The sequence below is a fragment of the Pinus tabuliformis genome, chromosome 7 (genome assembly GCF_031772625.1).
Source record: "Pinus tabuliformis cultivar Carrire ecotype Pingquan chromosome 7, CPIR1, whole genome shotgun sequence".
NCBI lineage: Eukaryota > Viridiplantae > Streptophyta > Pinopsida > Pinales > Pinaceae > Pinus > Pinus tabuliformis.
In genome coordinates, this window is record NC_142293.1 from 444,209,655 (window position 1) to 444,232,195 (window position 22,541).

General features: G+C 42.1%; 1 protein-coding gene across 1 annotated transcript; it reads right to left on the bottom strand.

Annotated features, from left to right (window-relative positions):
• Window positions 1–1,373: 1,373 nt before the first annotated feature.
• On the bottom strand, window positions 1,374–6,588 carry LOC149247888 (uncharacterized). Its single transcript, XM_089446173.1, has 2 exons — window positions 5,116–6,588; window positions 1,374–1,832 (listed from the first exon to the last, which is right to left on the bottom strand). Exons 1-2 carry the CDS (start codon window positions 6,586–6,588, stop codon window positions 1,374–1,376), a joined length of 1,932 nt encoding a protein of 643 aa, XP_089302299.1.
• Window positions 6,589–22,541: the final 15,953 nt, after the last annotated feature.

Here is a 22,541-nt window from a genome sequence, read left to right on the forward strand (position 1 = left end):
TAGTTGACTACTGCAGGATTAAAAATCTCAGAATGATAACATATGGGTTTACCGTGTTGTGTCAACACTGCTCCCATGGCATAGTCACTAGCATCAGTTTGGATCTCAAATGGTCTTTGTAGATCTGGCAATGCTAGTACAGGTGCTGTACAAATTTTTTCTTTCAAGGTGTCGAAGGCTTTCTGCTGTTTGCCTCCCCACTGAAACACCTTGTTCAATCCTGTCAAAGCATGTAAGGGAGCTGCAATTGAGGAAAAATTTGAAATGAACTTCCTCCAATACTGTGCTGCTCCTAAGAAGCTTCTCACTTCTGTAGCAGACTTGGGTTTAGGCCAGTTTACAATGACTGCCACTTTAGAGGGATCTATTTTCAATTCACCTCACCCCACTATATGACCCAAATAATTTAGAGAGGTTTTGCCAAATTCACATTTGAAGAGTTTAACATAAAGTTTTTCTCTTTTCAAAACAACTAATGTCTGCTTAACATGCTTTAAATGTTCTTCCCACGTTTTACTAAAAATCAGAATGTTATCCAGATACACAATAACAAAATCATCAAGAAAAGGTCTGAGTACATCATTCATCAATCTCATGAAAGTAGCAGGGGCATTGGTCAACCCAAAATGCATAACCAGCCATTCATACAATCCCTGCTTTGCTTTGAAAGCAGTCTTCCATGCATCTTGCTTTGCAACTCTGACCTGATGGTATCCACTGTGCAAATCCAGCTTGGTGAAATAAACAACTTCCTTTAGTTGATCTAAAAGATCATCTATGCGAGGAACGGGATAACGATTTTTTATTGTTATTTTATTCAGTGCTCGATAATCAATGCACATTCTCCATGAGCCATCTTTCTTTCTCACCAAAACGATTGGTAACCCACATGGTGATGTGCTAGGCCTGATGAACCCTTTCTCAAGCAACTCCTGCACCTGCTTCTTGATTTCAGCATTCTCTAAAGCAGATAACCTGTACATCCCAATGTTAGGCAAAATAATATCATGTACTATTCCCTTTTTGGGTGGCAGACCTTGAAGTTCTTGAAACAAGACATCATACTCTGAAACAATATTTTCTATATCAGCTTGCTAATCAGAATTACAGCCCTCAAATACATTGGTTTTATCAGTTTTCTTTTCCTTTACAACCATTTTTTTTTTTTAACGAAATCGGTTGCTTTATATATTCAAAAAAAGATGGAGGAGACTTAGCTCCGAGTTTACAAAAGATGAAGTCACAGTAGAAGCTTGTGACTGTATTTCAATGTGGCAGTACACATAAATGCCTTTGCTGTTCACTTGCAAGTTCCTAAAGCAGGTATAGATTCTTATGAACTGAGACAGCAACAAGCTGGTTTTACAGAACATCTAGTCAATGGTGATATGGCTGATATGACGGGCGTTGGAGGCCTCAAGATGGCTGTCTACTGCTGCAGCTCTGGCGCTGGAGGAGCTGGTGCTTGGTCCATTTGCGCTGTTGATCTTGTCCACCATGAACCTGAGGATCTCAACTGACTCTTGAATATGAGCACAAGTGTTGGAGAGGGCGTTGAATTGCTCCTGTAGAGAAGAAACACGATGAAGAAACAGATTAAGATCAGCTTCGTATTTAGCTGTGAGTATCCTCGTGGCAGCATCGATTTTTTCATCTAACAGGCGTTGGTGAGTTCTGACTTGCTCGAGCTCGGCTTGGAGGTCCCTGCAATGTAAGCAGTCTTCGCTTCTGTCCATGTGGAAAGCTTCAACTCTCGCTTGAAGCGGCTTGGGAAGGAGGCACGCTCTTACAGCTGTAAGATGGATGAAGACGACACAGAGAGGGCAAACAGCCTGAGGATCAGGCGCTAAAATAGTAATGAAAAATCCGCAGCAGTGAATAACGGGAGGAAAAAAGGGACAAGGAACTTGGAAATCTGAAACGGAGAGAGGGAAGCAGACCAAGGGAAGCCTGAGAGAAAAATCGGGGCTCGGCTGATCCACAAAGGAGGAGGCAAGGGCATGAGAGCGGAGGGGAGGCGCACTGTGAAAGTGAGGGGGGAGAACGCTGAAATAAATAGCGGGAGAACAGACCCGCACAGAGGACCAAATCACAAGGAGGGGGCATGGGCAATCACGTGATCTGCTGTTTGAAATCCTATTTGTTGTTTCAAAGTCGTCATGAGTGAGATTCGACTGCGTAGACAGAGATTTGCTGCAGGAGGCATCGAGTATGAGGTGGATTTGATCAGATTCCTTGGTGGCAGAGGCGCAGTTCATTGGAGGGAGGTGAAATGGGGCAAACATGTGAGTCAGGGGATTTGGGTCAATCATGAGAATCAGGGGATGAATTGGTGCAGACTTGCGCGATTGCATTGGAGGTTCCCTTTTTCCCGAGAGCATGCCTGACTAGCTCGCTTATCCGCTTCTTGGTTGTTGGAGCGCAGGACATGGAAGAAATGGTACTCCCAATCCTGTGACAGCAGATTTTTGCACCGACCGATGATTTGATGGAGAAAAATATTGGAAGCTTGTCTTTTGCTGTTCATTAAGCTGATTATTATGGCCGAGTCGCCAAAAATGAGGGCTTTGCTGATCCCGTGTTTCTGAAGCTGCAAAAGTCCTTGGTAAAGTCCCAGAGCTTCAGCTCTGTTGTTGGTTAGATTACCTAAACCCCATTCAAAGGAAGACACAGGTGCTCCTGTAGGATTGAATATAATGCCCCCTGCGCCGGCTGCCCCCGGATTAGATTTAGATGCTCCGTCAAAGAATAAAGAATGAGATTTCTTTGAAAGGAGCCATTTGCTAAATTCATCTTTTGTGAGGCGGATCTTCCATTCAGGATTGTCGACTCTGCTTCTGATCTTACTGATCTTTGTTGCTGACATGCTGCTGGTTCTGTCTATAAGGTTCCCAATAAAATTTCGCTCCTCTGCCCAAAGGCTGACTGGATCGATTTTCTTTGTTATTTTAGAGGCTATAGTTTCCGAAGCAAGGCTTGATATTTTGATGAGAATGTGCCTGATGGTTGTTGTTTTGTCTCGGAAGATCCTATTATTTCGAGCTATCCATATGCACCACAGAAGAGCAAAAGGAGTGGCGTTCCAGACTCTTTTAGCTGGGTTTTGCTTCGTTGGTTGCCAAGGATAATTTCTCCTCCAGTTATTTAAGGCTTCATCAATAGAGTGTTGGGGATTCCAAGTTGGGGGAGCAGAGGGAACGATGTTGTTCCAGCATGAGGCTGCGAAGGGACAAGAAATAAATAGGTGTTGTATGGATTCCTCCGCTTGACAGTTGGGACACCTAGAAGGTTCGACGATGCCTCTTTTCTTGAGGTTCTCTGCAGTTAGAAGCTTACCATGCAGAAGTGTCCATATGAAAAATTTGATTTTTGGGATTACTTCAGCGCTTTTTAAGATCTTCTAGTGAGCCCAGACAGCAGTGGGATGTTCCATGTTGTTCAGATAGTTGTATCCTGCTTTGATAGAATATTTTGCTCCCGAAGGGTCCCAACGAAACTCATCTTTTTCACCTTTAATGGTGGGTGCAATACTGTGCAGATAATTGCAAAGGGAATCAAAGCTTTCTTTGAGATGGTGGGGTATAGGAGGAAATTCCCATCGAACCCAGGTATTAGATGATACATTCCATTGTGAGATTTGACTCAGGTTATATATGCCTTTACTTTGCAGAAAATGAATAATAGGTCCCATACCTGGAAGACTGCTTATGGAAGGGTTCCCCATGATTTTGTCCGAGCCAAGGTTCACCGTTTCACCTCCTTTTGGCACTTTAGAAACATTTGGCGCCATGAATGCAATGGCTTTTTTACACAGTTTCCATATCTTTGTACAGTGTCTGTTGGGTATCTCTGATGTAAGAATATGCAGTCTTGATTGATTTAGATATTTTGTTTCTAGGACTTTTTTCCACCATGCAGTTTGACTGTCCATAAGTCTCCAAATCAATTTCCCACCAAATGCTAAGTTCATAAGAGATGGGGACCTAATGCCGAGACCTCCATTCTCTGGACTTTGGATGACCTGTTTCCAATTTACTAGGTTGTACTTTTTCTTTTCATTCTTGCCCCCTTGCCATAGAAAGAATCTGAGGATGTTGTCCATTTTTCGGTGGAATGATGTTGGAGCTTGGCCCAAAGAGAATTGATATAAGGGTAGGGAGGAGAGACCTAATTTTAAAAGAACCTGTCGTCCAGCTGGGTTGAGCCACAAGGTTCCCCATCTTTGTACTTTCCTTTTCATTTTGTCAAGTGTTAAATCCCAGACTTCAGTCTTTGCTTTCCCTATGGTTACTGGCATTCCCAGGTCGCTGAACCAGTCCCAATTTAACTTGCAAGGGACACCAAAAATGTTGGCAATACTATGTATTGTTTGGGATGAAGCATTCCATCCATAAATACAACTTTTAAGATGATTTATTTGGCCTCCGGAGTATCTCATAAATTTGTCGAGCAGGGACTTGAATCTTCTTGCAATAATGGTGGTCGCCCCCCCTAACAGAAGGGTGTCATCGGCAAATTGGGAGTGGTTTATATTTTTGATGCCTTCTTCAAACTTGATGCCCGTAATGAGTCCTGATTGCCTCTTTTGATCAAGGGCACTGCTGAATGATTCTGCCATAAGGATAAAGAGATAAGGGGATAAGGGGCAGCCTTGTCTTAATCCCCTTGAAGACTGGAAGGAGGGACCGGGTCTTCCGTTGATGAGGGGAGCGATCCAAGGTCCAGAGATGCAGGCTCTTATGACATTGATGAGGAGAGGTGAGAAGCCCATCTTTTGAAGAACAGCAAATAAAAAAGAATGCCTTACCCTGTCAAAGGCATTGGCCAAATCTAGTTTTAGGATGAAGCCTTTCTCGTTCCTTGCATGGCTTGAATGTATGGCCTCTTGAACTAAAAGAATAGAGTCTGCAATTTGTCTATTAGCCATAAAACCTCCTTGGTTTTCTGAGATAAGCATCGGGAGAAGGGGTTTGAGCCGAGAGGCTATGATTTTAGTGAATATTTTGTAAGATGAATTGCACAAAGATATAGGTCTGAAACGAGAGAAATTGGATGGGCGATTCTCGTTGGGAATAAGAGCCAAATGGGTAGAATTTGTGTATCCACCAATTTTACCTTTTTTTGGATCCACTTGATATACTTGATGAGGTCCTTCTTTATCAGTTCCCAGTAGTCCCTGTAAAAACAGATTGGGAATCCATCCGGCCCAAGTGCCTTGTTGGGCTGGAGACTCCAGATTGCTTCAACTATTTCTTCCTCTTTTATTTCTGCTGTCAGGTTTTTGTTCAGATCCTCTGTGACTTTGGGATGCAAATGCTGTAGCAAGTCATCATAGGATTCTTCCTCCTGTACTTCAGATAAAAGATCCTTAAAATGTTCTGTGGCTGCTTCTTTGATATCTGTTTGCTCCACATGTTGATTCCCTGCGCTGTCCATGATGGTAGTTATTGTGTTTCTGACTTGTCTTGCAGTGGCTTGTTTGTGGAACAAGGAGGTATTCTTGTCTCCACTTTCTAGCCATATTTGCCTTGATTTGATGCGCCACTTTTCTTCCTCCTGCCTTTTAATTTTGCTCAATTTATTGTACAGCTCTTCTTCTTGGATTTTTTCGTTCTGACAGTATTCCTTTTGCTCTATTGTACATTGAAGTTCAGCAATTTGTAGTTTTAGCTCATGCTTTTCTTTTTCAGGCTCCTTATAGTACGATTTGGCCCAATGTCTAAGCGCTTTTTGCACATTCTTTAATTTGTTCTCCCATATGTAGCCTGGGGAACCTTCAATATGCTGTCTCCAGGTTTGCTGGATGATATTTCGGGCATCTTGCTGATCGCTCCATATATGATTGAATTTAAAAGGAAGCGGACCAAGGGCGCAGCGATTATCCAATGCGAGAGTGATCGGATAATGGTCTGATATAGCAAAGGGTAAAACAGCAAAGTTTACTGATGAGAAGGTTGATAGGAAGGAGATATTGACCAAGAATCGATCCAATCTCTCCATGATATTATGGCCGCCCAGCCTTCGATTGCTCCATGTAAACTTGCGATTTTTTGGAGCTATATCTATTAAATCACCAGTGTGCATTATGTTTTCCATTTGGCTCCTGAAAGGATCTGGCTGAAAATTCCCTCCACGCTTTTCATTAGCATGCAAAATTAAGTTGAAGTCGCCGCCTACTATGATGTTGCTATTCTCTTCTTCCAAGATGTGGTTGCTAAGAGTTTCCCAGCAGGTTTCTTTATCCCTGTAATGGTTGGGTACATATACATTGAAGATGATTATCTGCTGGTTGCTAATATTATTTTGCAGAACAGTTTTTATCCAACGTTGGTCGATTGTCTCAGCTTCACTGCGCCAATCATTTTGATTCCAGATGGTGGTAATTCCTCCCGAAGCTCCTCTAGCTTCGCATATGCTTCCTTTGTAATCTTTATACTTTCCAATGATTTTGTTGATTTCTGATTCTCTTTGTTTTGTTTCCTGAAGTAGAACACTGGATGGTTTCTCTTGCGCTATAAGATCTTTTAGAGCATTGATTTTGGAGGGGTGCCCAAGTCCCCTGCTGTTCCAAGAAAGAATTTTAATCATTTCAGACCTGTGGTTCAAGGAGGTGCTCTGCCTCCCTTGTCTCTGCTTGCTACTTCTTGATCTTTTATGCCCTGTATATAAGACCTTATTGGATTCTGCAGACCAAGGGCTATGTCTTTCTGGGCGTTTTCATCCCTATGCTGTTTTGATGTCTTTCTCCCCGGCTTCTTTTGGCCATCAAGGGAAGATCCCTGATCTTTGGAGTTACTTCAGGTGATTCTAGGGGGAATGGGTTCAATTAAGAGGGGAGGAAGGGCTGTCATAGAGTGAGGGGAAGAGGGTTGTTCAAGAGGGTTTGAAGGAGAAGGGTCATCTTCAGGGAGGGACAGAACATGGAAGGGTTTGGAGGATGGAGGCGAATGAAGAGGTTTTCCACCATGAGGAGGGGGAGGCGAATGATGGGAAGGGGAAGGCGGAGGAGATGGAGGAGGAGATGGAATTGGGGCAGAGGTTTTTAGAGAGGAGGGCCCGGGTTCATTAGGTAAAGAGGAGCTGGGGGCTGATTTTTTCCTTTTAACTACTTCCCATTGCTGTTCTTGAGAATTATTATCCACATTAATGATCTTAGTACAGCGATTAGCAAAGTGACCATACTCGTGACATACCTTGCATTTGAAGGGGATCTGCTCGTAATCAAGTTGTTGTATGTGAGACCATTCATCAACTTTGATCTTGATGGCTTCTGGAAGTCCTCTGCCCAGGTCGACCTCGACGCAGATACGGGCACATGCCTGCATGTTGTCTCTCGGCTCGCTTCTGTCAATATATTTTCCGACTGCATTTCCTATGGCTCGCACAGATTCATCTCCCCAGCAGTGTAATGGGAGATGGGGGAGACGCACCCAAACAGGGACTGCATTAGGGATATCAAGCTCTGGATCAAAGTCTGGCGTCCACTTATTTAAGTACAGACCTCTGGAGTCCATAAAATATGGCCCATTGCGAAAAATCAGATCCTTGTCATTCTTCGTCTCGAAGTGGAAGGTGAAGTAACCCTTCCCACAGAATCTAATAGCAATTTTCCCCTGAATTTTGTCCGCCCAGTTTCTTTCCACCCACCTCTGAACAGTTTTAGGTGAGGGCCAAAGACCAGTGAATTGCCCTATCAAACCCTTTTCGGCCAAAGCAAGAGCAGCCATTCTAGGCAGAGCAGGAGGAAGGGAAACCTCTTGTAATCCTTCTATTTTTTTAACGAATTTGGACATGGCAGGTCGAGTTCGTTGAGGCGGCAAGGAGTTAACAAGGGCTGAAAAAGCCCGCTGCTGAGCGACCTCCTCGGTGGAACCTCCGGAGGGGCCATCTGAATGGAGAGGAGCGCGAACCAGGAGGCTAATGGCGGCAGACCTGCGCGCGCGCTAGGGTTCTCAGAGCTCTCGATGTTCAAAAGTCCCTTTACAACCATTAGTAAGAATTGTTTGCAGGAATTTATCATTCTTTTCATCTGTCCTGAGTTTATGAGAGTATAATTATTCTTGAGCTTATGAGCTCTTACAAAATATTCGATTCCATCTTTAACAAGTAGATACTTGTTCTCAGCTCTATAGAAAATAGCCTTTCTATCATACAAATAAGGACTTCCTAAAACAATTCCACATATATCCAAAGGAATTACATCTAACTCAACCTCATCTACAAATGCTGACCCAAAAGAAAACTTGAGTTTGCACTGTCTAGTCACTTGTAGTTGTGCTTTATCATTCAACCATCCTAATGGGTATGGCTTCTTATGAGGTGTAGTTGCTAATCCCAATTTCTTTACAATTGCTTCAGAAATCAGATTTACTATCAAACAAAGTATCAATATTTTGATTTTTGGAAACAACTCGAATATGGAAAAGCTCATGTCTTTTTCTCTCATGTTCTTCATCAATAACAGATTGAGCAGAATTACTAGTAGATGCTTCAGAATTCTTACCTTTTATACCTGTGGCTGCAATGATTGTTTCATCTCCCGAGTCTGACCCCAAATCTTTCTGAATAGCTGCAGCAGTCTTCTTCTTCTTGCCCTCGGACTTCTTAGGTCTCAGCTCTGGATGCAAAATCCAACAATGCTCATCATCATGCCCCTCCTTTTTATAGTGAGTGCATGAAGCTTTGCCTTTCTGTGCAGTGTTAGCCTTCCTTGCTTTCCACTTCTGCTTTCTTTTCTCCTTGCTCTTGCTTACAGTGGGTTGGGATGGTCCCCCAACTTCTGGATTTCCATTCTTTCCTCTAGCTTCTAGATGAGTAGCTTGTACAGATACCTCATCTATACTAGTGGGATTAAACATGAGGATGGTATGCCTCATGTAGCTGTGTAGACCACCAATGTACTTCAAAAGAGTTTCTGGTGAGTCTAATGAGATACCCAACATCAATGCTCTCTTTTGGAACTCTTGAATATACCCTTGTACACATTGGCCTTTCAACTGCCGAAGAGTTTGCCAACTCATCATGGCTTGTTGCATGTAGGCCAATGGATAGAACTGCTTTTTGATTGCAGTAACAAATTCACTCCAGACAGAGATGGTCTTACCATGCTTCCTCATATCAGCTTGGGTTCTGCCTTCCCACCAAACCAAGGCAGTGCCCCCTAGGCAAAGGCTTGCCAGCTGAATCTTGCTCTTGTCTGAGTCTATATTTTGTACTCTACAATACACATCAATTTGTCTAATCCAATTGTCCAACTTTTCAGCATTTAGCTCTCCATCATATATAGGCAAATCAAATTTAACATCTAACTTAATCAAATATGCCTTCTTATTATGCACAGGGCTACTAGGAGGTGTAGGGAAGCTTTCTTCTTTTCCCTTTCCTTTGGAGTGGTCATGGGAATGAGATTCATCTTCTTCTTTATCTTGCTTAGAGCCTGATGAATCTTCACCCTTATGCTTTCTAAAGTCCCTATACATTTCTTCTACCATAGACTTTATAGCTAGGAAACTTTCTATGAATTGAGGGTCTGGCCCTATAGAACCTTCTTCTGACATTGTCTTCCGAGAATAGACTCTCCCAATTTCAGGATTAGTTTCCACCAACTCTCCTTCTCCTAATTTGAGCTTTGATCTAGTGAGCATTCACAGCTAAACCAACACAAGCTTGTCTAACCTTACAGCCTAGAGCTCTGATACCACTTGATCTAATAATCACCTTATGAGTGACCTCAGTTGAAGATTTATTAAACAAAAAGGTATTACAGACCCATGTGCTGGTGTGTGTGTGTTCTGTGTTATTGAAACAACGGATCGATCAGATTGCCAATACACAGAAAATAAATCGAAAGATAGCAAAGAAATACAATAAGCACACAAAGACACAAGCAGTTTTTAATAAGGAGTTCACCCTATTCTCCAGGGCTACGTCTCCGGTCCAGCTTCAGTGGTGGCCTTGTTTTATTGTGTCTTTCAGCAGAGAAATTACAATACAGGGACTCAATGTGAGTTCTCTTGAAGCAGATTTTGCTTGGTAGGGTGGTTCTTGGATTCCCCAAGCCACTCGGAGTTCACAGACTCTTGTTCTTCCTACCAGCTCTGTGACCCTTGGTCTACAGTGGAAAGAGCCAACTATGATGCTCAATCCGGACAGATTCCTCTATGGGAAGGCTTGAATCTTCAAGCTCTCTGGTGCTCGATGCTGCCTGTGGTCAGCTCGGCCCTCTGTCTCCTCTACTTGGCTTTACTGCTCTCTGTGCTCAATCCTCCTCTCAGGGTTCACTGTTCACTGTCTCTCTTGGTCGCTTGGACTCTTCTCTATTCCTCCTCTCTCAATCTCTATTCGACTGTCTCTGTTCATGGCTTTAGCCATTCGATCTCCATGCCTGTTCGGTTCCTCTCCCGCCTATGTCGATTCGCCTACCGCCTGCGTGCTTGGAGTTCCCTGTTCGGCGTCAGCATGAACGCTCGGGAAGTAGCCACGCGTCCCCATCGAAACAGCGCCAACCTGCTCGTCGATTCGTTTCTTCGGTTATGTCGTGGATACGTTCTTTCTCCATCGTGGCGGTCAACGGATTCCAAATCCCCTTAAATCACAGCTTAATTCCCTGTCGATTCCGCTTCTGTCTATCGGGTGCAATCTCAGTTGTCCGATCTGGGCTCCTCAAGATCCAACATCATACGCACGTCGAGCGCGATTGACTTGCTCGACTGATAACGCGCGATCACGATGGTTTTTCTCTCACCTCCGCTGCCATGCGTCGATCGCTGAGTGGGATCGCTCTGCTCTCCTCCAAAACCTCTTACCGTTCAAGGGCGCCCCGATCAAAACTGTCGGTTTCCAGGTCGTGGGTCCCACCTTCATACGTTGGCGCTTTTCGTTTCTCCGCCCACGGTTCTCCGGCTCCCAACGTGACCAAGGGCTTAAGGCCCCTCCATTTTGGCCCTGTTTGCCCAGCGATGCGCAATTAGCGCTAATCGCGCATCGAAAATCAGCTCCTTTTCCCGTTCTGGGGCTCCCAGGGGCTACATCGACCTCCTGCGCAGTCTCCATGGGCCTCGGTCAGCGCACTTTGACCGAGGTCCTCGTCGTTCCGCGCCGGCTGCCATGGCCACTGGTTCAGGGTGTTTCCGATTGTTGTTTTGGATTTCATTCGAGATTTGTTCGACCTGATTTAGTCACGATTCTTTGACAGTCGTTTATGGATCCGATTTGGATCACAAGTGGACAGGAAGAGATCACAAGAAGAGTGTGCAAATGACTAACAAGCCACCTATTTTTATACTAAAACGTTGAGCACATGTGGGGGCAATTTGGTTGCTGGCCGACCTTGACGAATTGTCCCATAACACAAATAAATTCATATCTCCATGAATACATGTCGAAATTGGATGATATTTAGATCAATCCTACACCTCTCGACGAGAGGAATCCAAGAAAAATATCAGCTACCATAAATAAGATGACCCACATGGAGTTTGGCCCTAGTTGCCAATTTTAACAGGGATAAAGTCTGATTGAGTTCTACCTCTGGACTCACTTTTGTCAGTGGAGAGTGGTAAGGTCTTGTGACTCACTCTCGATCGATTTTTCTTCATTATTCATATCAGTGTTGAGAAAAGCAGAGATGAGATGAGAGATAGAGATGGTACATGACAACAAGATGGCATGATGATTGATGATGATGGATGGATTGGCAGGTGGAATTCTTCCTAATTGAGGGCGAGTGTTAAAATTGGCAATTAGGGCAAAATTCCACTTTAGACAACACATTTGATGGAGATGATGATTGCATTGAATTCCTCTTTTCAAGAGGACCAAAATTGACCTAAATATCATCAAATTTAGACAAGAAAAAAATGTGTTTTTGAATTTATGCCCACACAAGTGCAAATTGTCAAGGTCAACCACATCATCATGTAGGCTCATGAAGCCCAAGAGACATGTCACACAAATGCCAATTGTCAAGGTCAGCCACATCATCATGTAGGCGCATGAAGCCCAAGAGACATGTCACTTCACCCTTAACGACTTGTATATATACAAGTGACCTCTCACCTCATTTGGCATCATCATCACTCACACATTCTTCTCTCTCCTTCTCTCATTGGTTTGTATAGCTATTGGGCATTCTCTTTCTCTCACACGTGTAGCAAGGACGAATTTCAGATAGAAGTACAAGGCTGAAAATTTCAAGATTCGACCGAAGTTTGACCATCATTGACCAGGGACTGTTTGACCAAGTTTGACTGCAATTTTGGAGGGTTTGACTCTGTTTGACTAAATCGCATTGATTGGCATAGAAACCGATATTTTTTGGGTTGTTTGACCTGCATTGACCATAAGCCTGTTTGACCACAGGGTTGACCAAGTTTGACCACATATTTTATACTATTTTGGGCTTACTTTGACCAATGTTGGAGGTTGAGTTTGACTACCTTTGACCGAGCTTCAAAGGGGAAGTTTTGTTGCTGTGTTGACCATCTTTGACTTTCGGTTTAGGGCTAAATTTAACTGCAGTTGACTGCAGATTTGACAGGTTGTTTTTACTTTGATTTGGCAAGTCAACTTTGACTTTTTGTATTGCCTCTCTCTGTTGAACATTTGATATAATAATAAGAAGAATTGATCAAAGGGTTTTCCCCACATTGGGGATTTTCCTTGGCATCCGCCAAATTTGGTGTCCTCTTGTCTTGGCTCGTCATCTGCATTTTATTTTATGTTTTATCTACAATTACTATCAATGTAATTAATGTGATTGCTATTGGAAAACTAAATTGAAAATTGTCATTAGGCCACTAAAGGAACATTGAATTAATTGTGTTAGGCATAGAATATACCATTGTTAACAAAATTTAACATTTCTTCTATTGTTGGGATACAAGGATTGGAACATGAACCTCCTCCATATGAGTTGAGATACCAACCCAAGGAAGGTACGGCTAACGACGACTGGACGTCTATGGGTATCAACCCCCTCAACACTTAGCCACAACGAGTTTTCCAATTGAGAGTGATGGTCTGCCAGGGATATTATCATACTGAAAAACCCAAGAAATACGGCTATGATGGGTGGGGAGCGAATATTTGAGATTACCCTCTTTCCTAGTCATTGTGGCATATGACTGCCAAAGTGGGAGAGCAAGCTAGCAAGAAAATTAGATAAGGACAGGAACTTGTTCGGAGACTATCAAGTGGAGACCCTTTCCTTCGGCACTTGGGTTATCCTCGGGTGGCCTATCAAATGAGTATTATCAAGGGCTCAAATAAAGGGAAAAATTCAAAAGAGAACCAACTAGGATAACGACTTTTTTGCTATGTTGTTAGAGGGTTGTCATTTCACCTCATATACCAACAACTTCAGGAGGATATTGCTCAAGCCCATAGTATATGATCACACTCTTGCCATCTTATCAATAAAGATAGGTCAATAAGAAGGCAAGAAGTAGTGAAAGAGGATAGATATGCATTTACTCTTTCTTTGGCTAGTGCAGGAGAGACAATAGTTGGATAAAGATCCGCTAAGCGAATAAGATGGAAAACAGTCAACAAGGGCCCTGTGCGCACAAGTGAATTGAGGTATGCTTGTCTTACTGTTCTTTTTTGGGACTGAAACGCGAGCGCCAGTGATTACATGCAATCTTCTGAGAATGTCAAATGGACAGAGAGAAATTGCAAGAAGGACCTAGTTACTGAAAACACCTATGTAGCTAGGAGTCAACTTGCTTAACTAATGAATCAAAGGGGAACTTGTTCCACTACTATTAATCTGGGTGTAATGGTGGTGGGATTTCACTAGTAGTATCCCCTAATTGTAGCTAGGTTTAGAGCGGGCCTGTCTCCCTCTCTTCCCATCCTTTGATATAATGGATGTCGGGTAAAAATATGGGAACTTGAGTGACTTGGTACACCTAATCAATAGAAGGTGTAGACACCAACTCCCAAGGCCTCTCGTTTGGGCGGGGAGATATAACCTGAATCTATCATAAGTTAATAATCCCTCAGAAAAAAAGGCAAGAGGCCCAGGTTAGGTACGAGAGGACTGGTGCTATCGAGTAGGAGTTGAAAATGGCCATGAATGTACCTTTATCCAAGACATCAAACTGGTTTCATTCAAGTAAGGAAAGTTTTGTAAGCGAGTCCAGGTGGAGGGGACTTCTCATCAAATCTATCTTGTTCAAGTACTCTATTTTGGGTGGATCACAAATAAAACTTTCCTACAATTACCAGTGTTGGGCAAGTGGATCAAATATTCACATTAAAGATAAGGCAAATCGTTTTAGCATCACTTGGGAAGTTCGCAGAGAAAACTCAGTAGCTTGGGCAGTGGAAAAAGTAGCTTGGGAGGTTGTAGATAAAGTTAGGTTAGTATAGAGTTAGGTTAGAGTTAGGTAAAGTGTGTTTCTTTACCGTTGTACATTTTGTAACTTACAATCCGACGGTCACGATATGTAGTGATCCGACGGTTCACTCTCACCTCGGTATTACCGACACTTGATCCGTGGCTTGACACCCGATTGGTCCATGAGTTCTATTTAAAGCGCATGGAGGGTCATTGTTCGGGTAATCCGTGCATGAGAGAAGCTTATGTAAATTTTCATTCTTTGATTAATAAATTGTCTGTACCCACGTTGGGACAGGCCGTGGACTGTTTCCCTCCTTGCACTCTGAGGGTTTTAACCACGTCAAAAATACTGGTGTATTGATTTGAGATCTGGTTGTGAGCGGTGTCCTCTTGGTATTCTTTCTGAGGAACTTACCCTGTAAATTCCTACATGGTATCGGAGCTATTTGAGGGCCGCGTCCGTTGGTGATCCAAATCTGAAGCCGGTAGAACTGCATGCGGCTGTCGTTTCCTAGATCTGCTGTTTCTGACTGCTTTCGGGCCGAGAGGACTGCTCTGTTGCGTTCGGAGCATCTGTTTCAGTGAGGAACCCCTTTCGTTTCACGCGAAAAGGTTTCCGGTAGCCCTAGCTGCGTCATTTTTCAGATCGGGAGGTATACAGTGTTTTTTTTTGCAGTTTACTGTCATTTTCTCTCTGCTTATTTCGGTTTCGGTTTATTTAGCCTTTTTTTTCCGGATCTATACCTTTCATTTCTGCGTATGCTCTTTGCCCTGCGACTCTGTGCGATCTGGGCAAATCAGAAACAGAAAGAAAGGATTTTTCTCATGCGTATGCTCTTTTCCCTGCACCTTAGTGTGATCTCGGAAAATCAGAAACATTGAGAAAAATATTTAGTTTTTCGGCTAAAAGCTAACTTTGAGATTTTTTTAAAATTTCTAGTTTTTTGGCTAAAGCTAACTTCGAGCCGTAAGGTTCGTTTTTCTTTGGATATTCGTGTTGGGTTTTGTGTTTTGTGTTTTGTAGGGGAAAAGAGTCTTCCCAAGGCAAGCACGCAAATCGAGGCCCCCCCCCCCCCCTCTCTCTCTCTCTCTCTCTCTCTCTCTCTCAAATATTTTGTATAGATCAATTGGTTCAAAGACCTTTTAAGAGAGTAGAGGTCTTGGGTTCAAGTCTCCATTTTGTGGGGGCGGATTTTTTCATTCCCGCACATTCGCGCACTTTGCCGGCAACGTCAACAATTTTTTTTCAAAAAGCCATAACTTCTTCATCCGGAAGCCTTTTTCAGAGCCGTTTTTTTTAAAACCGCCTATTTTTTCGAGATCTATCCATTGGACCACTTACTTTCAGCATCTTCAGCTTCAGTTGTTTTTCAAAAAATGGAAAGTCCATGCCAAGTCATTCTTGACAGCACTAACTACTTCCAATGGGTAGCCTACATGGGAGATTTACTTAGAAGTAAAGGTCTCTTCAGAATAGCCACAGACCAAGAGAAGAAACCCAAAGATGAAGACAAGGCCGAAAAATGGGAAAATAGACAAGATCAAGCACGTGGTTTGATAGGAATGTCTGTTTCTCCTGATCTTAGATTCCACATTGCAGAAATTGAAACTCCTCATGAAGCATTAGAAAAACTTGCTAAAGTTTTTGGGATTAAAAATGAAATTAGAGCCCATCAACTTGAGAATGAGTTGCTTACTTTGGATCCTAATAATTTTTCTTGCATTGAAGATTTCTTGTCCAAATTCAAGACCCTTAGATATCTCTTGGAAGGTGTTAAAGTTAAGAAAGAAGATGGTAACCTTATTTATTCCATCCTTACTAAGTTGGGACCAGCCTACTCTGTATTTGTTTCCACTTTCCATTCTACCAGGGAAGCTTTCATTTGTCAAGGCAAAGACTACAAGCCCCCTTCCTTTGACTCCTTTTGTGATTCCTTAATAAGAGAACAAGAAAAACTCTTACACCTTGGTCTTCTTAATCTTGGAAACTCTTCCTCGAAAGCGTTAGCCGCCCAGCAGCAACCAAATTCAAAGAATCCTAAGAAGTCTTATCCTCAAAGGAATGGTCCTAAACCAACTCAGCCTCAAGATGAAAGATCATTTCAGCAAAATGACAAGACCAATAAAAACAAATGGAAGAAGACTGACAGACATTGTAACTTTTGTAATCGAGATGGCCACTTAGAATCTAAATGCTTTAAGAAGATGGAAGCCTTGGAAGCCGCAATGAAGAAACATAACATCCATCTGGAGCCTACTTCAACTTCAACTTCCGGAACGGCATTTTCTGCATGTCATCGTCAATCATCTCAGTCTGGTTATGCATTAAATGTATCTTCTTCTTCTTCTCATTCTCATGAGTGGCTCATTGATTCTGGAGCCTCTTGTCACATGGCCAAAAACCAAGCCATGTTTTCTTCTTTAAATGATTGTAACACCAAAAATATATATGTTGGTGATGATAGATCTCTTAATGTTGTAGGGACTGGAACTGTTCATCTAGACAATGGTCAGTTCAATGATGTATTATGTGTTCCAAACTTATCCTGCAACCTTCTATCTGTCTATCAGATAACTCATTCAGGTGAAGGTAAAATTGTTGAATTTTCACCTCATGATGTTGTAATCAAGGATCTAAAAGATCCTAAACAGATTCTAGCTACTGGTCTTGCTGATGATTCCAAAAGGTTGTATAAGTTTCACAACTTTGGGTCATCCCATCTTCCCTCAGTATTTGTTGCTCATAATGATGAAGTGAGCAAACTTTGGCATGAGCGGTTTGGTCACTTAAACTATCGCTCCCTTCAGCATCTATGTAAAGAAAATATGGTGACAGGTCTTCCTATGGTATCTTGCAAAGATGGTGTTTGTTCCGGATGTGTACTCGGAAAACATCATCGGGACAGTTTTGACAAACGTGCCTCTTGGCACGCCTCAGCCCCTTTACAGCTTGTGCACAGTGATTTATGTGGTCCTCTTCCTGTTGCTTCATTCTCTGGCTGCAAGTACTTCTTAACTTTCATTGATGATTTCTCCAGACGCACTTGGGTATACTTCTTAAAACTCAAGAGCGAAGTATTTACCACCTTTTTGGCCTTCAAAGCATTCGTTGAAAAACAATCTGGACATCAAATTCTTAAGCTAAGAACTGATAATGGTGGAGAATATGTTAAAAATGCATTCATCAACTTTTGCACCGAAAATGGAATTCAAATGCAACATACTGTTCCATACACTCCACAACAAAATGGTGTAGCTGAAAGGAAAAATCGCACCTTAAAGGAAATGGCTAATTGTATGCTGCAATCTAAAGGACTCAGTCTTAGTTTTTGGGCCGAAGCAATTAATTGTGCAAATTATATAATCAATCGCACTCCTACTAAGGTTCTAGAGAATATCACTCCAGAAGAAGCTTGGAGTTCCATTAAACCAGATGTAAGTCACTTTCGTGTGTTTGGAAGTGAAGCATGGGCCCATATTCCAGATGAAAAGCATAAAGCCTTAGAACCTAAGAGTGAGAAATGTACTTTTGTTGGATATTCTGAAGATGTAAAAGGCTATAGACTTATTCCATTTAAGTCCAAAAATGTTATCATTAGAAGAGATGTAAAATTTGATGAAAATAAATCGGCCTGCGAGCCTAGTCCGGCGGATGTGCCACCTCTTCCTATCTCTTCTATCTTTGAAAACATTTCTTCTTCTGATGATGAAAGCGAGGATGATAATCCTTCCCCACCTTCTCAGGATCCTCAACTTCCAAGATGGGTCCGTGCTACTCGGGATGCAGCAGGTGATCTTGCCGGTGATCCTACAGATCAGCGACGTACACGTTCTCAGTTTGAAAGAGCCTCTTCTTTACTGGCTCAAGCTCCAGTAAATCATGATCCTGACACTTTTGCAGAAGCTTCAGGCCATCCACATTGGGAAACAGCTATGAATGAAGAATATCATTCATTGATGACAAATGATACATGGGATCTTGTTCCTCTACCAAAGGGACGCAAACTTGTTAGATGCAAATGGGTTTACAGAACCAAGTATGGACCAGATGGGAAAGTTGATAAACATAAAGCTCGTCTAGTTGCTAAGGGCTTTTCACAGGTTGAAGGCATTGACTACACTGAAACCTTCTCTCCAGTTGCCAAAATGAACTCTATCCGCCTTGTTCTTTCCCTTGCTGCCTCTTTAAAATGGGAAGTCCATCAAATGGATGTTAAATCTGCCTTCTTGCATGGGGACTTGCAGGAAGAAATCTATATGGAACAACCCATTGGCTTCATACAAACAGACTCCAGCCTCGTTTGTCGACTTAAGAAATCCCTTTATGGCCTCAAGCAAGCTCCTCGAGCTTGGTATGCCAAAATGGATAGCTTTCTTTTAGAATCTGGCTTTTCTAGGTGTCATTCTGACAATACTGTCTACACCAAGAAAGTGGGCAACTCTCTCATCATCCTTGTTCTTTATGTTGATGATCTTATTCTTACTGGTAGTGATCCCAACCTTATAAACCATGTGAAGTCCAGCCTTAAAAAGAAATTTGAAATGACAGACTTAGGACACTTACACTATTTTCTCGGTCTTCAAGTCTTGCAATCCCAAGAGGGTATTTTCCTTTCCCAGTCCAAGTATGCTTGTGATATTCTTCGTCATTTTCACATGGAAGACTGTAAGCCAGCCACTTCTCCCTTTCAGTCTGGAGTCAAACTTTCAGTCTCTTGTACTTCTCCTGAAGTTGATGCTACCTTATACCGTCAACTTGTCGGAAAACTCTTGTATTTAACCCATACTCGTCCTGATCTTTCCTTTGCTGTTGGCCTTGTTGCTCGTTTTATGCAAAACCCCCGTGAAAGTCATTGGAAAGCAGCTAAAAGAATACTTCGTTATGTTCGAGGTACAGTACAGTTTGGGATTCATTACAGTGCCAAAGCAGCTCCTCTGTTAGTTGGTTTCACTGATTCTGATTGGGCTGGTGACCTTGATGATCGGAAGTCTACTGCCGGTTATGTCTTCACTCTTGGTTCAGGACCTATTACATGGGCTTGTAAGAAACAGGCTGCCATTTCTCTTTCATCAGCAGAAGCAGAGTATCGTGGTGCCGTGGAAGCTAGTAAGGAAGCCTTGTGGCTTCGTCAGATCCTATCAGAGTTTGGCTTTGAGCAGCAGCATCCAACCACACTTTGGTGTGATAATCAAAGTGCCATTCAGCTATGCAAAGATCCAGTCCAGCATCAGCGCAGCAAACACATTGAACTACACATGCACTTCATCAGAAAGCTCATTCATGACCATGTTCTTGAAGTGCAATATTGTCCAACAGATGATCAGGTTGCAGACATCTTCACAAAGGCTCTCACAGAGGCGAAGTTCACTAAACTTCGATATATGCTTGGAGTTCAGGAAGTTGTCACTAAGGGGGGATAGGCTCTAGTGCCTCCTTCCTTCTCCTATTGTGTCATATTTGTAAATCCTTCAATCCTATCCCAAGTTGTTCTTAAGGGGGGATGTTAGGATATTCCGACACATAGGATATAGTTAAGTTCAACTTGGTCTAGTATAGAGTTAGGTTAGAGTTAGGTAAAGTGTGTTTCTTTACCGTTGTACATTTTGTAACTTACAATCCGACGGTCACGATATGTAGTGATCCGACGGTTCACTCTCACCTCGGTATTACCGACACTTGATCCGTGGCTTGACACCCGATTGGTCCATGAGTTCTATTTAAAGCGCATGGAGGGTCATTGTTCGGGTAATCCGTGCATGAGAGAAGCTTATGTAAATTTTCATTCTTTGATTAATAAATTGTCTGTACCCACGTTGGGACAGGCCGTGGACTGTTTCCCTCCTTGCACTCTGAGGGTTTTAACCACGTCAAAAATACTGGTGTATTGATTTGAGATCTGGTTGTGAGCGGTGTCCTCTTGGTATTCTTTCTGAGGAACTTACCCTGTAAATTCCTACATAGGCTAGTTCGGTAAGCTTTTAAGGTCAGCAACAGAGCAACGGTTCTCATTTTGATCTGAACAGAGCTACAATTCTCAATAAATAAGGTTTTTTTGCTCATTCCTTTAATAAGCTCTTTCTTATTTTGATAATTCTTTCAGATTAATCACATCATGATAAGCTCTTTCTTGTTCAAATAAAGCAAGTGGTAAGAGCTTAAACTAAACATGCTTCTTTTAGCAAAAAAAAAAAAACTCTTTTCATTTCTTTTAGAAAATAACTCAAGCAAGCTCTTTTAATCCTTTCTACGCGCAAGGTTCAATGAAAGATTTTCCAATGAAGGCTTGGCTTAGAGAAAAACTGATTATTTAAGTTACAATCTTATTTTATAGTGCTTATAGAGGGCTTAGAGAAGGAACGAATATTGAGAGTCAGTCCAACGTTAGCTAGTGGATCAAGATTTTCAATCTAAAAAGAAAGGGCTATTTCATGTTTAAACAAAACCATTGTTCAAGCGTTCCAGCCAAATCAGAATTCAATCTTTCTTGTTTGGTAAGCAACCTACAATAGGAACTAAAATCGTGCAGGAAACATGTCATGCTATAAAAGGGGGTCATTTTCTTTGGGAAAGGGAAGGAGGTCGATTCAATCAATCTTTCCAGTCGATACTCTTTTCAGGTGGATCAAGTACTCGGGAAAGCACCAAAATCTATCTTTTGTTCTAGCTCTTCAGCTCTAGTAAAGTTTCTTGTAGAATCAACTAATTCCATTACGAGAAGCAAGGTATTGTAAATCCTAGTTCTAGTAGCTAAGGTAGCTTGGCGTGCTGCTCTTCCTTTTTGGGAGAATTAAGCTAGGCATTAACAATTGGAGTTCAATGTCCACCTAAATAGGTAGAAAGGGGTGGGGTCAACTACTTTATTTACTTATTCAATTAGCATATAGTAATGGATAGCACAAGAAGTATCCTTTGATACAATACCTCATTCTTACTGCTATCATAGCCGCATCAATGTAATTTCCTTAAATATATCTACTCCCCTTAATGATTAATACTTATTGGGACTCCCTAAAAGCTCTTTCCTTTGTACCAAAAGATGCAAGCAATGAAGTAAACTTATTGGATGAAAGCTAGGAAACAATAAAAGGGCTTCCATTAAGCTGAGCTTGCAACAATGCTTGTAGATCAACGGGTGCTAATCCCTTGCTTGTTTGGAAGGCTACGGACATCAGGGGGAACAAATGATGTGTTAGGGCTAAGTACTCTTTCAGTTAGGGTCTCTCCCTGATATAGCTAAGCTAAGATACTAACTTACGAGTTAGCCTATCGTCTCTGACAGATAGAGTGCTACCCTCCTAGAGTAGGAAATTCATATGGTATCATGGGTAGGAGCAAGAAAACTATTGCGCTACCATTCTTCAACCTAATAAGAGCGTGCTAGTGTGCTCATCCATTACTTGTTCCCTTCCTTTAGAGAAAGAGATCTCCCTTCCCTGATTTCCTGAATGAGTGGCTTTCGACTTGCTAAGAATAACACTAGCCTTCGTTTTGAGCCTGAATCCAATTCTGATTTTGCTATTTGAATAAGGTACCATTCTTTGTAGCAGTAGCAGTATGTGCTAGGGTGGAAGGTAAAGGCTCGTACCATTCCTATAGTTCTAGAGTGAAGGAGTGAACAGTTGGCAGATAAGGAAAAAAGAGCAAGGTGCAAATATAAGGTGTGAATACCATATAAGTGATGTATTTCCCCGTTCAATAGCTGAGCTCTTTCATTACATCGTTTCCTAGCCTAAAGTAGAGGACATGACAAATTTAGTTTGATAAATAGAGTAAGGAATTCTTATGTAAAGCATTCCTATATCATGTTGTAATCAATACTCTTCCCTTTATTTGTGAAATATCTCTCCTTCTCTTTATCTTTAATAGTACTTGTGTAATAAGAACTCTTTGAAGTACCAAAATTGTTGTGTGTTACAAACTGTTAGCTAGGGCGCTCATCCGTTGCACTTTCCTTAGAGCATAAGACTCTTTGTTTTTTTGTGAATCCCGTCCTAAATGTAGGAGCTAGAGTCAATGACTACCTTCCCTTTATCCAAGGGAGTTTGTCTGTGGCATCTCATATATTTCATCTTCGGTTTCCTTCTCCTTTTTCCCTTTCCAAAGACATTTCTGGCTATCTCCAGAGATTATAAGGAAATAGAGTGAGATGTTTGATAACACATAAAGGATTGGAAACCCTCTACCTTGGGGATCAAA

What these genes read in the sequence shown, in the direction of transcription:
- LOC149247888 (XM_089446173.1), bottom strand. Translation starts at nt 6,588, where the DNA reads ATGATTAAAATTCTTTCTTGGAACAGCAGGGGACTTGGGCACCCCTCC. An exon ending in TCAAGTGGATCCAAAAAAAG is followed by an intron (nt 1,833 to 5,115) that starts GTAAAATTGGTG and finishes CCTGATCCTCAG; the next exon opens with GCTGTTTGCCCTCTCTGTGT.